This window comes from Orussus abietinus, unplaced genomic scaffold (assembly GCF_000612105.2).
Source record: "Orussus abietinus isolate OABI.00-Male unplaced genomic scaffold, Oabi_2.0 scaffold482, whole genome shotgun sequence".
Classification (NCBI taxonomy): Eukaryota; Metazoa; Arthropoda; class Insecta; order Hymenoptera; family Orussidae; genus Orussus; species Orussus abietinus.
Genome location: NW_019394624.1, coordinates 44,446 through 61,407, shown reverse-complemented (window position 1 = coordinate 61,407; position 16,962 = coordinate 44,446). Strand labels below are relative to the sequence as shown.

Genomic DNA, 16,962 nt, shown 5'->3' with positions numbered 1-16,962 from the left:
TTAATTGTTTTTGTTTATAAATATTTATTTTCTTTAGGAAATCCTTTCTGCCCCTCGAGCGATTCGAATTCCGCGCTGCTCCCGCCGCTAGTACTCTGCGCGGCCGGAGAGGGCAGTGCGAACCAGGTGCAAGCCATCGATGGAGTCCAGTGTACCATTCCATGCATGCTATGCCGTGTTTAAATTTATTGGTGTAATATTCGTGAAAGAAACATTTATTGTTAATTATAATTAGATAATCAAGCCAAGTATATAGTGCAAATCGTATTAAATTGAAATGACTCCTCCAATGGAAAGAATTCAAACCTTGGAAAATATTGAAAAAGAAATAACCGGTTGTTTACAAAGTGCAGGTAGGTTATGTTCTATTGTAAAGTAAAAATGTCAGGAAGTGTTGTTGTAATTGGGTTGGAAAATTAAGTGTTTTTATTGGTCAAGGAATTGAAGAACTGAAAACAACAGGCCAGTACTAATAGAGTCGTGCATCTGAGTGGAATATCTGTTAAGGTATCGAACTTTTTAAAATCAATTGCTGTAACTTCCGTTTTATGTTACTTCACTTTCATATTCATTAGAGAATCTTGGATTTCTAGGAATATATAAATACTGTTGGGTGTACTATTACTAGTGTTTTTAGAAATTGATTCTTTAACTAATATTATTTGTAAAATATTCTTTCATCTGGTAAAAACGAATGCCTCTGTATGTAAAGATACTGAAATAATCTCAAAATCAAGTGTATAAGTTGATACGTATCCATTTCTTATATGATATGACATTATCATTTTTCCATTTGGAAGCTTTAACACCTTTACTAATTTTGTTATTCCTGCTAATTACATTTAAGCATCATTAATTAGCATTTATGATTAGGTATAGCGTTAAATGATTTTTAATTGAGTATTACTTGGTAGGTTTATTAAAAATGTCATAATAGTGCCATATAGCAGATTGAAACATTTTAGAAGTTGCATGTTATTATTTCATTAAAGTCTAATCCGTCCTTTTTTCCTTTTTGGTTATACTTTTCCTTAATAATTAATTTTTCTTTGTAATACTCATTTGTAGTGATTTGCAGTCAAGTTATTATGGTTTTAGGGATATGAGAATGCTATAATGTTAAAGAGGACCCTAACCAAATTCGAATATATTCATAATGATAAATGACAATTATACTTGAATTTAATTAGCAGCAATAACATAAGAGTAGTGAAGGCATTGAAGTTTGTAAATGAGAGACTACTAATAAACTATTGGCAGATCATCTAAGAAGCAGATACCTACCGATTTATGCACTTGGTCTTGTGATATGATTTCACTCGTTTTTGTATACATAGGCATCATGTAGAATTTCTATGGTTTCTTTTTTTTAAATGCACATTCTCTGTATTCTTGTACTTGGCTAGACATTTTTACACAGATGTGGGGATTTCACAAATTTTTGTTTTCCAATAAATTTAATTTTCCACCATGTCTCATTTATTTCAGTTATTCCAATGAAATTACGAACTTGAAATACCATAGGCTAACTTAATTTTTGTTTGTTAGTAAATTATCTCGTTAAAGTTTCCGGTAGATACTATTTTTACAATAAATAATTTCATAAGCTGTTGAAAAATCGGATGATTCTTAGCTGTTATATTCGAAGTTTTAGTAATGACACCATTAGACGCCCAGTGTTGACCTACATGGTGGTGAATTGGTAATTACTTCTCGTGTTGCATTCAGAGTCAGTTAAATTAATACCTCTGCAAAAACAACTCCGTATAAAGAAAACCTGGCCAAATAGAAGGCTGTAGCAATTGTCCTTCTGAAAATAAAAAATTAGGATCCACATTGTGCTTATGTATACAAAAGTACTGAAATCATTTTACAAAGCCAAGTATGTAAATCACTAGATGCTAGTGATCTTCCACCACAAGTGATCTACCACATCTTGTATGATCTGGCAATAGTTTATCATTCATTATCTCATTTACAGAGTAATGCCTCCACTAGTTTCATGTTATTACTGCTGACTATATTTAAGTGTAATTAATCATCATTTATAAGTACGTAAAACATTAAATGATTTTTTATAAAATACTACTTGGTGGGTTTGTGCTAAAAATGTCAAAATATAGATATTGAGCGGATTATAATATTTAAAAAAACTGATTGCGTGTTATTATGTCACAAAATACTAACATTTGACAATTAATATACCTTTGTACTATCCAATTGCAGGGTTTTGGAGTCATGTTAATGCAGCTTGAAGGGAATGAGAATGGTGTACTTTCAAAGATGATTCTATCCAGAGTTGAATACTAAACATAATAAAAGAAATTTGTTTTCAATAAAACAGACCCACCAAGTAATACTCGATAAGGAATCACTTAATGTTTCACATACTTATAAATGACAATTACATTCAAATGTAGTTAGCAGTAATAATAAAATTAGTGGAAGTGTTAAAATCTAAGTGAAATAATGAATGATAAATTAATGTCAGATAATCTAAGAAGCTAACTTTTATTGACTTACATATTTGTCTTTGTGAATAAATTTCAGTTCTTTTTGCATATTGAAGCATAATGTTGAATTTATTTTTTTTTATTNTCACACCCATGTCGTTACTCACTTTTCCTATAAATATTTTAGACAAGTCATATTATTCCTATAAACGATCTCGCTGTTTTCAAATCTACTGGTATGGTATATGTTATTTTTTGTGTCAGTGATAAAGCTAGCAGAGGTCCAGGGTTGATATAGCAATGAATTCGTGATTGCCTTCGATATTACGTCCTGAATTTAAAACAATATTTGTTGAAATATTGGATGTTGAAAATAGAGTAAGGATAACATATGTAATGTCCGCCCTATTTTCCATTAGTAATAATTGTTTCATTTAATCTGTTGGATGACGCGCCTAAATCCCGCTGTTCGGCCGTTATCAGAGTCTCCCGCTTTTGCGTTCTGTTAGCTAAAGGCTGATGTCTTATTCAAATTTTTAAAGTCCACAGCACCTTCCGAGAGAACATCGACCAAACCAATATTCCACTTCTTTTCCTAAGAACTCGAAATCTTGTACTTCCTCGACGACCCTTGTTCCTAACAAATTACCAGCCCAAAGTTCCTGTCTTTTCTTTCCTTCATTATATATTTCTCCTATGTCCCATTGGCTCTCCATATTCTCCCAATACTTCATTTTTCCTCTCTGTGAAGTAACAGCAATTGTTCAACTCTCTTCAGTCGCGCAACCTCCCTCAGGCGCCCGGTCCCGGTCGTTTCTGCGTCTGGGCGGCCTTGGGGTGGACGGCGCTACCGTCCCTGCAGGCCTCCGGTGCACACACACACACACACACACAGTACTTCAGGGACGTTTCGCGAACCCGAATTGCCACTGCTCGCGAGACCGAAATGGGCTTTTTCCAACAGGTTTCGTTCAAGCTCAATTGAACGTTCAACGGCTGGCCGAAACTTAAGTTCCGCCTCGACGCAGACTAAGGTGTCGAATCGCGATGACAACTCGCCAAAGTCCTCGCGGCCGGTGTTCCGGGTTTTCCTCTTCGCGTCCCCAAGCCCTGATCTTGTGGACACGTCGCGGTCGGCGCGGTCACCTCCGCAACGCCCTTAAGGGTCCGGCAGGGTCCGTGTTCCCTAATATGGCGGCCTGAACGAAGGCTCCTTGTCGACACGGTATTTCCGCCACGTGGAGGCCTTCGGCCCGGAAAGGGCACCGCTTTGAAACGTGGAGTGGGCTCCACGATCCGCCACGTTTCAATTTATATGCGAGCTTGAAAGTGTTACTACTTGTTCTGATTTATAATTATGTACGATTAATTGTCATTTAACCCTTTGTGGACGCGTGCCTGCAGAAAATAGACTAAAAGCCTTTTAAAAAAAGGTTAAGTCCCGTTTTGGGGGCGGACAGAGTAGCCCTTGGGGGGACGGGGGCCGGCTGCGGGCGACAGCTAGGCTGTGTTATTGGGATGAAGGGTGAGTGGAATATATATATATATATTGCGACGTGGTTTCCGCCACAAAGTTCGACCCCCGGTCTCTAACACACGCGGAATGAGCACAAGTCGCCACCGGGCGACGCTAAATTGCTCGAATCTAACTCGCGATTCACAATACTCGGGGTCACGGATTCGAGGCCTAAACGACGTTACTTATACGCCGCGATCGCTTCCTCCTCGTTGCTACCGGTCAATGATTCGAAATTTACAAATGGCGCGACCCTATTTGACAGGGACCATACGCCTTATCAAAATCTATAAATCGTAATCAAGGCCGTATGGCCAATACCTTAAATTTCCACGAAGACGGCTCTCTTTCTCTCTACCTCTCTCTCTCTATCTCTCTATCTCTCTCTATCTCTCTCTATCTCAAAATTAGTACATAATTTCCCCTTCAATTTGGTGTACATTTTTTTAATTTTCTATAATGTTTAAGAAGGGAACGTGCTAGCTAGACGCCGAGCTAGCACGCTCGGAAAGAAAATCGAGTTTTTGAAAAAAATGGTCAGCGTAAAGAAAGAAAACTATTACGGCACAAAATTAGCACAATTTTCCTTTCAATTTGGTGTACTTGTTTTTAACTTTCTGTATTGTTTGAGAGGGGAACGTGTTGGCTTGATGTCAAGCTAACACGGCCACAGTGAAATTTCAAATTTTTGAAAAATAGTGGGGTACAAAATCAATTAATTCGACACAAAATTAGCACATATTTAGCACTTATTTCCTCTATTCAGAAATCGTGAATTGCAATAGTGACGTGCTAGCTTGACGCACCTGTCCGAGGAGAATCTTTCGACCAGTAGGTTCGAACTGAAATTACAACGGGTTCGATAGAAATATCAACTCAAACTCGCTCTCTCATCCTTAAGATTGTTCTCTCACTAAAATTACAATCATAATTACGACAATGTTATCTTGAAAAAGTCTCTTCCGAAAATATGAGGCCTCTAACGACACTCTCAAATGGGGTTCGAATTAAACATTCGATGCGACTTGTCTCATTTCTTCCGAAAAATCTTCGAAAAATGACTCTCCTAATTCATCCTTAAAAAATATTGAATTTATTTAGCAAATTCGATCGGAAAAATATCGAAAATACTAGGCGTATCCGTTCGGAAAAATTTCGGAATTACTTCCTTGCGTAGCGGGTTCGCTTTACATTTGATCAGTAAAATAACATGTATCGTATCGTGAATAGCCCGTGCAAATTACAATTTTATATAAAGTTACAGGGAAAAGATACATGTAATCAGGACCACCCGCATGAAAATTTAAGATCTCACAAATTAAAGGTAATTACTCTTACTAGGTACAGAAAAACCTTACATTTCGCGCAAATATCACTAGACAATCAAGACAGGTTGCAAGAAAAATCAGAGATATCAGAAATAAAGACATCTTGTCCCACAAAGTACAGGAAAAATTATTCACAGCCAAGTTGATGCCACAATGATTACGAAATGCTAAATCGAGATTAACAGGTACAATCTTATAACGACTCGAAATTAATTCTCAAAATAAAATGATGCAAAAATCGAGGACTCACGCTTCTCGCAAAATACTACAACGACTCTAAATTAATATTCAAAGGTACAACGTCTTCGACTCGTATCGCAAGGTTACCTCGGACGTTAAAAGACCCACTTTACCTCGTTGGTATACAATGTACTAATATCGTGTTCTGTAATATAACGTAAATGTATTATATTTTATTCAATTAAAATCTAATTTTATAGATTAATTGATAAGGATGTGTTTATCTATTGTTACAGGTCAAGTTTTTCTGGAATTGAGCAAAGAGAAGTCAAGCTTGAAACAAGCAGAAGGACAAACGCACCAATTTTTGAAGACTTTGGGACATGTGGAATCGAAATTGAGTGAACAAATTAATTACTTGACACAAGTATCCACTGGTAAATATTTAATGAATCCTCTGAGCAGAGGGACCTTTCCGATTTTAAGAATCGTAATCTTGAACAATATATTTGTTCACCACACAAATCTCAGAAACATGCAGAATACACTGAATAACTTCCAAAAACGGTTTATGAGTACTTTAAATAAAATAAATATAAATAGCCGTAATATAGAACGAATTGAATTCTTGAACAATATATTTGTTCACTACACAAATCTCACAAACATGCAGAATACACTGAATAACTTCCAAAAACGGTTTATGAGTACTTTAAATAAAACAAATATAAATGGCCGTAATGTAGAACGAATATGTTTACTGATAGAAATATCGTCTGCAGTTGACATATATCTTATGAGCTTATAGATGATCAATCAATTTGCCTATCAAAAAATTAAGTCGAATTTCTGAGTTACGTTACTCAATAGATCGCCTAATTGTCGTTATGGTGGTCAGGATCGGTAATATTTTTTTTCAATATAAATGTCTGCGGTTACGTCCCACGTAACGCTCCCTCCACGTGCATCTGTTTCCTGCACTTGCATCGGCTCAAATATCATATTAAGATTGGGAGACCAAGGTTTTCGGGAAAAGTCATAAAAATGTTGGACTTTAAACGGATAATTATTTACTTAGGTTCAGATAACCGAGGGTCATCCTGTCTTAGTTCCTGCGACCGGCCGACCCTACTGTCAAATAAGATTTTACTAAGTTAGGAAATATAAATTAAGACAACGAGGCCATAATAATTTTAAATTTCAACTTATGCTCGGGCAATAGAAAATCTGAAAAGAGGGATCTCACGATATCCGATGCCACCCTGCACGTGCAGCCCCATAATTTTTGGCAGTAATGGCGACCTCGATGACTTTTCCGAGAAGCCAAAAATATTAACTTTTCTCACTCTAAGGCCTTTTTGCCAAACCCTATCACCGAGTCTAAGAACATTTTTCCAAACCCCACCACCGGGTCTAAGAACATTTTCTAAGCCAGCATACGAACGGAAGTAATTCCGCAGAAAGATTAGTTTTCGCGGAGCAATTAAATCAAGAAGCCATGTTCTTCATACGCGGTCTTCGCCCGGAAATACAATCCCGTACGCAAAAGGGTCAATACCCGTTATTTGCCGTCACAAAACTTGCGATCGACGCTACAAGAGAAGCCGAAGAAAAGGACAGATTATTCGGACCTTCTGAATATTTCCCGCACGAGATGCCCCATTCTTATCAAAGCGCCAGGCTCACGCAGGTAGAAGGCAAACAGTGCTTCTTCATAACTTCCTTCTATCATAAACCCAGACATACCTAACCATAACCTAGACATACCTAAACCATAGACAGACGGAATACAGGACAAAACCCCGTCGCGATAATCTAATACCTAATCCATCCCCAAATTCGCCGAAACAGTGTACCTTTTGCCGCAAAATCGGCCATCTAGAATTAGAATGCTTTCTTAAACACCGCCAGCAATCGAGTATGTCGCGACTTAAACAAATGTCGGAGCCTACTAAACAATGTAAATACTGTAATGTTACGGGGCGGCCGAGTGGATGCGAGGCCGGGGTAATTCGGATTGAGATTACCCAAATCTTGCGCGTAATGATTATTTTAAGTTCGTGAGGAGATTGATCCGAGCGGCTAGATCAATTCCTCTGGTGGGATCTAGGGGAGTGAGGAATAAAAATGGGTGCGAACGAATGGCAATGTGGCTAGTGTATTAAGATGGTTAGTATTTATTCATCCGTGAGGTCTGAACTACAATCAGCTGGGAGGGCACCCGAGGTGTCTTGAACGAATTTCTCTAGATTAGTATACTTCCGCGTCGCGGCGGTTCGGGTATCGCGATAGCACGCCTTAGCGGCGGTAGGCTATTGGACGCCGGAGTGCTGATGCGGGAATTCCTTACTGTCTTAATGGCGGTCTATGCGTGGTTCTGTCTCGCGATGCTGAGATTTGAGCTCAGCTGTTTGGAGGAAGTTAAGGGGTTATTAATCTATCCGGTTAACCGGAGCAAGGCATGGAAGTCGCCATGATGATTAGAATTCCGGTTTGATCGAAGATGAAGGGTTAATAAATAGACTAGAATGAAAATGAGGATAAGTCGAGCTTGCGAAGGATCCTCTACCTGGCTTGTTCAGCGGCCGTAATCGGTGACAGTCTCTTTTGATCGACCCAGTCGGATGACGTGCCCTAGGGTTGGAGGTCTCCTAGAAGCCTCCCGTCCAATGGAAGTCGCAGTGCCGCCGTCTAGTCCTGACTCGGTGGCTGGATCGCTGGAGTACCGGATGGCGCTACTGCAGCTCGCAGGATGGTGGTCATTGGCGGGGAGTCCGGTGGTCTCGGTCTCTGACTCGCTAGGAATGGAGTACCGGGGACCAGGAGCTCCACTCGAAGTTTCGATGATACTTAACTGAAGACTGACGTAGCGTAAGAACTGACACTGACTAAATGTACGTCGTCTCGATTTGACTGCTGGTTTTATTAGCAGGATGTTCCAATTGGTGGGAGTTTCCTAGGGCTCAGGTGAGGGTGGCGTTTCTGAGTCGTGCTGATGCGTTGCGTAGTCATCAGGTTGTTCGCCCCGGGTCGATCGATGACTTTTGGAGTCTTGGCCGATGAACTTATTGTGTCAGGTGATTTAGTGTTGGATCCTTTCGCAAGAGTTACCTAATCGCGTTTCCGTATTCGGATTTCCATGGCTAGCTCCGGTGATCGGAAAATGGGTTTTTCTTATGTTAGGGTACGGAGGGTGTCTACGTAATAGTAAAAATGAAGGTCACACGATTGAAGAATGTCGAAAGCGAATGCGAAATAATAGAATTCGTGAAGAACAAGGATCCAGAAACCCGTCGGGGAATGCGAAAGGTTTCCGGCACACGGACGGCAATCGGGAACCGAATTATCATCACGTGCGTCCGATAATCACCGAAACCATCGAATAATTCCTAGAGTAACCATGATCGAAGCATGAGCAATTCTAAGACTGCCGGTAGTCACAATGAATTCAGCAGAACTCGATCTCCGAATAATTTTTATGCTCGATACGGGCGATGAAATCAACATCATAAAATCCAAATGCATTCGTGAAGATAGCAGAATCGATAACACGATATATTATCGCATAAACAGAATCTCGAAAGTTTTGCTAACGCTAGGCGATACTTACATTAAAATTAACGATTAATTAATCCCTTTCCAAGTCGTCTCGGATGAATTCCTGTTCGATCAAGACGGAATTCTCGGATCCGTTTTCGAACTAGAAGAAGCAAGTATTTACTATGGCAGTCGGACCGTAAACATCAAACGAGGTCATGTTCTGTTTGAAAACGACCGTACCATTACTTTACCACATCAAATGATGTCGCAAATTTGGGTCAACGTTAGCAACCCGGAAGTGGACGAAGGATACGTCCCGTTGCTTAACTCAGGACCGAGTGTATACCTAGGGCGAGCCCTAGCATAAAATCGGAACGAACGAGCCTACATAATGGCGACAAACATGTCCGACAATCCGATTACCATCACGATCCCTACCTTAGAGTTGGGAGAATATTCAATTCCGTAAGTATCTGAGTCGATCAAATTTGGTCGCCTGCAAGAACCCGCAAATCTTACTACTTCCACGGAATCCACTGAATCTACTAAATCGACAAAATGTCCTAAATCGACTAGATCCACTGAATCCACTAAGTTCGCTAAATTCATCAAACTATCGAAGCGAATGGGAAAAATCCAATCTTAAGGCATGCAAAAGACCGTTCCGTCTTCACCGCCTCAAATAATGTGTCACGACCATCGAAAACCGATGAACAGCACATTTTTGAGACGCTACGTCTAGATCACGTCAACGAGGAAGAAAGATTTAACGTCGAAGGTTTGATAACGGCAAACTTAGACCTATTCTACACCCCAGGAAAACCTCTGGGAACAATAAACTTTCTAAATCATACAATTCCTACTATGGACGATGTGCCAATTCATACCAAGCAAGATCTTTATCCGCCAATCAATACGGAAGAAATTTAACACCAAGTCGAAGAATTTATCAACCTAGGAATAATTAAAACTCCATCGTCCCCATATAATTCTCCACTTTGGATCGTTCCAAAGAATCCTGACCACAGAGCAACAAGCGCTAGAGAATGGTTATACATTATCGGAAACTAAATGAGTAAACCATCAGAGATGCTTACTCCCTTCAAAATATCACCGAAATCATAAATTAGCTGGAAAGCGTCAAGTATTTCTCGGTCTTCGACTTAGCCTCTGGTTTCCATCAAATCAGTATGGATTTTAAAAACCGTAATAAAACGGGCTTTTCAACATCCCATGGTCATTACGAGTTCGACCGTATGCCGTTCGTACTTAAAAATGCATCTACAACTTTCCAGCGGTTAATGGACAAAGTATTAACTGACTACAAGGGAATGAGCTTTTCGTGTACCTAGATGATGTCCTGTATTCCAGTTCCCTCAGAGAACATGAAATTAAATTCACTAGCTTGTAGCTCGACTGTGTAGGGCAAACCTCTTACTCCAGCCCGGCAAATGTCAATTTTTAAGGAAAGAAGTCGGTTATCTAGGCCACATAATAGGTGAAGGAGTAAGACCAGATCTAGGGAAGAAGGGCCGTAGAAAAATTTCCAATTCCGCAAAACCTGAAAAATATTAATCAATTTCTAGGCCTCACGAGATATTATCATTTAATTAAGGATTTCCCATAAATCGCGAAACCATTAACGAATCTATTTAAAAACGATACGAAATTCGAATGGAAAATGGAACAACACGCATTTGACATATCAACCCTTTGCACTCCTTTGTCGATTGTGACTCGACATCGGTAATCGACATCTCAATAATTGAGAGTACAAAGTGTTGAGGACATTGCTTTGCAAGGAACCGATTTTCCAATACACAGATTACATCAAATTTTTTATCTTAACCACCGATGCGTCAGAATTCGCGATAGAAGCAGTATTAAGTCAAGGTGAAATAGGAAAGGATCTGCCTATCGCGTACGCTTATAGAAGTGTTAACGAAGCTGAAATGAATTATTGAACTATAACAAAAAAATTACTGGTCATAATTTTCGCGGTCAATCACTTTAAATCGTATTTATACGGAAAAAAATTCACCTTGACGACCGATCACCGCCTATTAGTCTGGTTGCATTCCGTAAAGGATCCAACATCCAGATTACTGCGGTGCATATTCAAATTCAATGAATATAAATATGATGTAGTATACAAGGTTGAAAAAATTAAATCGAACGCCGACGCCTTATTGCGGAATCTCGTTGAATGTCAAGCACTTCCGGTCACCGCCATTCAAGCTTCAGGAAACAACGAAAATTTCGGAAAAGACGCAATTCCTTTTACTGAGGAGGAATTACAGCAGCCGTCCGCGGAAACGATCACCGTGGAAGCGGTTGTCCATCGACCAGACGAAGAACAACTCTTCAGAAGGAGCACCAGAATCCGTTTCAGATCTACTGCACCTCAATATGCTGACATATCTCCGTATCCAGTAGAAGAAGACGAAGACGAGATAAATCGCTTGCGAAAACCAAAACGTGTCCACAAATATTACAGAGATGAAAATGGAACGCCCCCGCCATGCGAGAAAAAAAAAACTCGTCGAAGAATAGGCGCCCTGGTGTAAAGACAGTGTGCACCTGCATTGATGAGGAGTTATCATTGAATTCTGGAAAAATTATTCCGAAGGAAAAGGGATCTTCTCCTTCGGACCCAGGTAAATGACCTGGGTGGCTGTCAATTAGCGCAGCGCGGAGCGCGGAAATTTGGAGACTCGGATATCAGTGGAACGCTCTTAACCAATCAACGTACGGCCTTCGGATATCGGGAGGGCCCACCCGGGATCCTTTATCTAGCCGGACGCAAGGAGCTCCGACCTTTTTCACCTATAAATCGTCAGACCGGACCCGTCGCAACACCCGCTTTTCCCTCAAGTTCTCTACAATTTTGTTTAAAAGTCGCGAGTGACCGAGAAGACCCGTCGCAGCCCCAACTTCAACCCGAAGGAAGCAGGAGGCAGCTGAGGGGCCGGGGAGCGGCAGCGAAAGTCCCTCGGTACCGTAGTACCTTCTTCCGTATTAGGGAGCTCAGTTTGAGTTCGCGATTATTTGACGCGCTAATTCATCTGTTTGCGTTTTTGCGTGAGTTTGCCTTTAAGTTTTTTCTGTCGCGTCGGTACGGGAGGGGGGATTATCTGATTTTCTGCTGTGTCTCTGTCTCTCTCTCTCTCTCTGGTTTCTCTATTTAACTCGCGTAATTTTGATTATCTGAAGCGCGGGTAAGAGAAGCGGCTTTTGTCGCACCCGATTGTCCGCTTCAGTTATAGTCCTGGTGGGCCTCAAAGTCTCGGGCCGGTGACTAGAACGTGTATCGCGCAGGCGGTCCGTTCGCGTGTTGTACGGGCGAACAATTTTCCGCGAAAATTCACGCATTTCGAGTGGATCATTTCGTTAGCTTTTCTGGTGGACCTAATTTTGGATACCTTTGGCACGCCATTTTTCTTAACCTTTCGATGGCAGCCCCGGGAGAGAGAGAAAGAGAGTAAACCCGTGCCGTGAGTGCCTCGTGAGAGCCCGAAGGGCTCCCCAATCGCGGATATTTTGCGCGTTTCGAGTCGTGTCCTATTGGTGAATGAATCGATAATTTTCTGAATTAAATCTAGTTTTAGTTTCCTGAGGTCGGTTTCGCTCCATATTTGCGGAGTACGTTTTGTTCTGTAATTTCGGGTCCTTTCGTTTCAATTTGAGCCATCAGCCTGTAATAGTACGGATTAGGCCGTGCAAAATGCACCGTCTTTTCCACACCGTTGTGTGTTCGAGCCGCGTCATAATTTTCCAGGAATATTAAATCGCCGGTGTCTGAGGTGCGAAGACCCGGGTAAGAGAGGCAGGCGTGCGAATTAGAGCAGGATCGCGATGCCTCGTGCCGCGCAGAAAATGTTTCGGTTTCTTATGCGTCTAGGCTTCGGTCACTCAGCTGATCGAGGCCGAAATTCCAAATCGATTTCGTGTTTCGATATCTCGAACGCTCCGACATTCTTAACCCACTTCGATTATTGATTATCTAATTGTTTCCACTTTGTTAAGATGGATTTAATTTAGGATAGGAATTGAACTCTCAGATTGACATTTTATCTTACAAGAGTAAGCCAAATATTCGTTATCGAATCCTGATAAAAAGGATTCAAGGTGTGGGTGCAAATGGGTTGGTTTCCTTCGTATTTCGAAATCCAGTTAATCCCGTAATTTCTTATTTTGTTCAATTCTCAAATTGACTTGAATTAATTTATTGGATTCCTGGAGTACTGCTCCTCAGGTATTAATTTCAACTTAACTTAGGTTATCCAGCTTTGAATATCCACTGGTTTAGGGTTTTCCAGGTTTAGTAGGATGTTTCGTGATAGGTTCTTATGCACTTCGTGTCACGATTCTTCTATTCAGCTGTGAAAGCTCGGCAGGTCGGAGGCAATCACAATGATAGAGTCCGAGCTGTCTTTCACAATTATAGATTGTGTTAGTTCCTGCTTCAGGGTTATCGCATTTACAAGGCCGAAGGTACGGATCTACAGTTCCTTTGTATTCTTTTTGTCTGGACCTGCTTCGATTGACTTCTGTCAATCGAAGGTATGGCTCTTCTTCTTTTTTCTTCTTATTTTCACGAGAGGAGAGATGCTGCAATAGCACAGTTCCAGGATCGTGTTCAAAAGGAATAAGAATTAGGGATGCGATGGCTACCACAATGGCAGGGATCGCTGGTGTTTGGGATTTATTTTAAGATTTTTCCTATCTGTAAATTTTATTTCATAAATGATTTACGGATTCCGGCTTACTCTGGTTTTCTTTCTACCTGCTCGCGCTTCTAACTTCTGCCTAATTAGGGATTCGAATGTATTCTAGTGCTATTCAAATTATGGGATGTCTGTTCCCATTGAAAATCAAATCTAATTTATCTTTTTGATTTCGACACGGGATCTCCCGGAGTCTCCCGGCCTCTCCCTACTCCTCGGCCTCTTCCTACTTTTCGGCCTTCTTGCACCACCTAATTACTTTGATATTGCGCACGCGTTGATTGCCGTCGATTTCGGTATCGCGCAGGCGCTCCCAAATCGCCCCGTTACAAGCCTTTGCTCCTCTCAGTCGGAGGCGGAGAAGCCGCTTGGCGACCACGTGGTCATCCGTGTCGCGTCCGAGTTGCGTGGGGCGTAAGCCCCGAATTTGTTTAGGTATAATAATTGCGATTTTCCGGAGTGTCGAGATAGCTTAGGAAGTGTGGCCGCAGCTTAATCCTGTTAAACCCTTTATCTTTGTTCTTTGCGCCTTTCTTCTGTTCCTTCAGGAGATTCAACCTTTCTCTCTTGAAAGCACCTTTTCTCACTAATCGCGGAGGCTAACTTCCCCTGGTTATCGGAAATCACGACCTCCTCAACCGGTATCTGCGCCCGTTGAGGAAAATAGATTTATGAAGCGAATCTTAAAATAGCGAGCGAGCAATTTCTAGAATATCCGAATAGAATATCTAGAATATAAATATTACTATGAGGCTATATATTTTGTTTTCAATGTAACATATTATATGTGTTTAGGAAGAATGATCCATTACTGCTATGCGCTCAATTATTACTTCATGGGTATATTTTCGCAAAATGTAATATTTCGCGTATAACACCCAATGCATGTATTTGGTAAAAGTAACTGATTTCATTGTTTTTGTGCGATTAATCGCCACTAGATATGATTCATCATGGATATGACTTTGCAAAATATACTGTTTCAATTGGATAGATGTATTTGGCGCAAGTTTTTTTTACGCCGACGGTGTTTTTGTGGTGATTTCACATCTTTTTGTAAATTGTTGAATGTAACAATAACAATATTTTGTAAGCATTATAACATTCAATGAAATAAAGTCATTTTACATATGAATTTGAAATTAAAAGTATGAATCGTTTGTATATTTAATTAATATCAATATAAGAAAAGTATCGATCGATACCAGTTTTAACATCCTCTTTTTTACCTTTCCAATATAATTGAAAATTTTCTTCTGATACTGTTTTTAACATTAAACACTTTCAGCTTGGTGTACTAGTAATACAAGAAAAGTATCGAGGTACCAGTATATCAAACTAAAAGTGTTAATGTTAAAACTGGTATTGTTGAAAGAAACCTGACAAAATGTCATGTGATCTAAGAATGATGTCAATGATCTGACAATCATCCATTTTTCACGTAACTCAACAAAATGTTACGGATGTTTTTATAAAACCGTTCGTTACATTGCAGAGGGAACGGTTCTTTATCAATGAGCGCGTTGTGTGCCACACAGAACGCGACACGTCGTCGTGTCGAGGGTGGAAACCAATCAGAACTGCAGCATAAGTGACCACGAGGTTAAGCGCAATTCCGATTGGTTCTTCATCCTCTACGCGTCGACGCGCCGGACTCTGAGTCTACCATGACACCACTTGCGGTAATTCAATGAAACTTATGAAGAATGCGGGTGCGATGGAAAGGAATACGGGCAAAAGACGATCATGAACACGTCGAGTTAGCGAAACGTGACCTTGAATGTTTTCAAATTGGCGTAGCGTATAGTTGATAACTCTAAAAAATCTGGAAAAATTACAGGCTCTATAAAACGGAACGTACTTTCTTCATGCCAAATATGAATCCATAATAAATTCTCTTATTCGAGAAAAAAATATTTATCGAATTGACGGGCCGAACTTTGGTGTAAAGTATCCGGTGCCATTCGCGCATGCTTTTAAATGTATTTGGCGCAAAACTCTATCGAGTTTCCTGATGTGCGACATCGAGTCCGGGTGAATGAATGATTATCTAACCATCCGAGCGAGCGAAGTCGAGTCGAATTGGACGCGAAAAGTCGATAGGATCTCCTACGTGAAGAAATTCGAGCTGTAGGGGTTTAGTCGACATTTTGGCGTATCGGACTAAATCTGGTTTCGCGTAGCTGTCGTTTTTCCGGGGCCGGTACTTTTCTCTCAGGCTTAGCCGCCTTAAAGCGAATTTGAAAAGTGGAGCGCAAATTTCCCTCTCCAAATTTTTTCATTCCCTTTCCTGGTACCTGCGTCTCCTAATTATTATCTGTAACCTCTTTCGATTATAACTTTTCCCTGGGGAAAGCCCAGAGTCTCTACAATAGCCTTCGCTTATCGCCCCTAGTGGTTAATAGAATACGTCATTCTCTGTTCAACAATCTATCTTTCTTTTCCATCAAAGTTTCATTCCTTTATTGTATTGATTGCCTTATTTTTTTCGCCGTCCGATACCCCGCCTAGTTTCGTTTTCTTTTACTCCGAGCGATTTACTAGCGTCAAATTTTGCAGCAGGAGTTAATTTTGGGAGATTTATCGTGAACAGTCGCAATTTTGAATAGACGGTTTACCTCACCTTCTTCGAAGTTGGCGCGTGCGCGCTTTGACGCGCACGCGCCGATCGCCGCGGCGGCGTGCTGCACAAGAGGATTCCTTAGGGGGCCATCCTTACAAGGAAACCCCTCGAGGCGTCCGTCTCCGATTTTCTTGAAATTTAAATATGTTGTAGAGGATCGAAAAATAAGGGTCACGTATTTTTTTTTATCGGCCCAATCCCCTATTTAAGGGGTGAAAACCGCCCCTAAAGTTTATCCCCGAAAACGGTTTTTTCTAAATATCTGGAGTTGTAATCGATGTTTTGAAATGAATCAAAGTACAAAATATTTCTCTCTAGTAGGCGTAACTACTGACAGTAATTCGGACCTCGGGGGGTAGCAACCGTTATATTGTATTTCAGAAAAACGATATTTCTTTAAATATTTTTGAATATAATATTTGCAATAAAAAAAAATAAATTACGGAAAAATCATTTTCGTGCTTAAAATTGAAAAATAAAGTTGACGTCTTTCAGGATTTTCACAAATAACAGCGTTACCGGGGGTAAACAACCCCTTAAGTGCAGAATAGTTTTGTACAATTTGAATAAATATTTTAAGGTCTACAATATGTAC

At 40.4% G+C, this 16,962-nt stretch overlaps 1 protein-coding gene across 1 annotated transcript in view; it reads left to right on the top strand.

Annotated features, from left to right (window-relative positions):
* The first annotated feature begins 162 nt into the window (after positions 1 to 162).
* Positions 163 to 16,962, top strand: part of LOC105699271 (mediator of RNA polymerase II transcription subunit 11) — a 25,900-nt gene continuing 9,100 nt past the window's right edge. The window contains exons 1-2 of the mRNA XM_012424140.1: positions 163 to 353; positions 5,774 to 5,914. Of these exons, the coding sequence (XP_012279563.1) occupies positions 278 to 353; positions 5,774 to 5,914 (217 nt within the window). The 5' untranslated portion in view covers positions 163 to 277. The remainder of the gene's footprint in view (positions 354 to 5,773; positions 5,915 to 16,962) is intronic.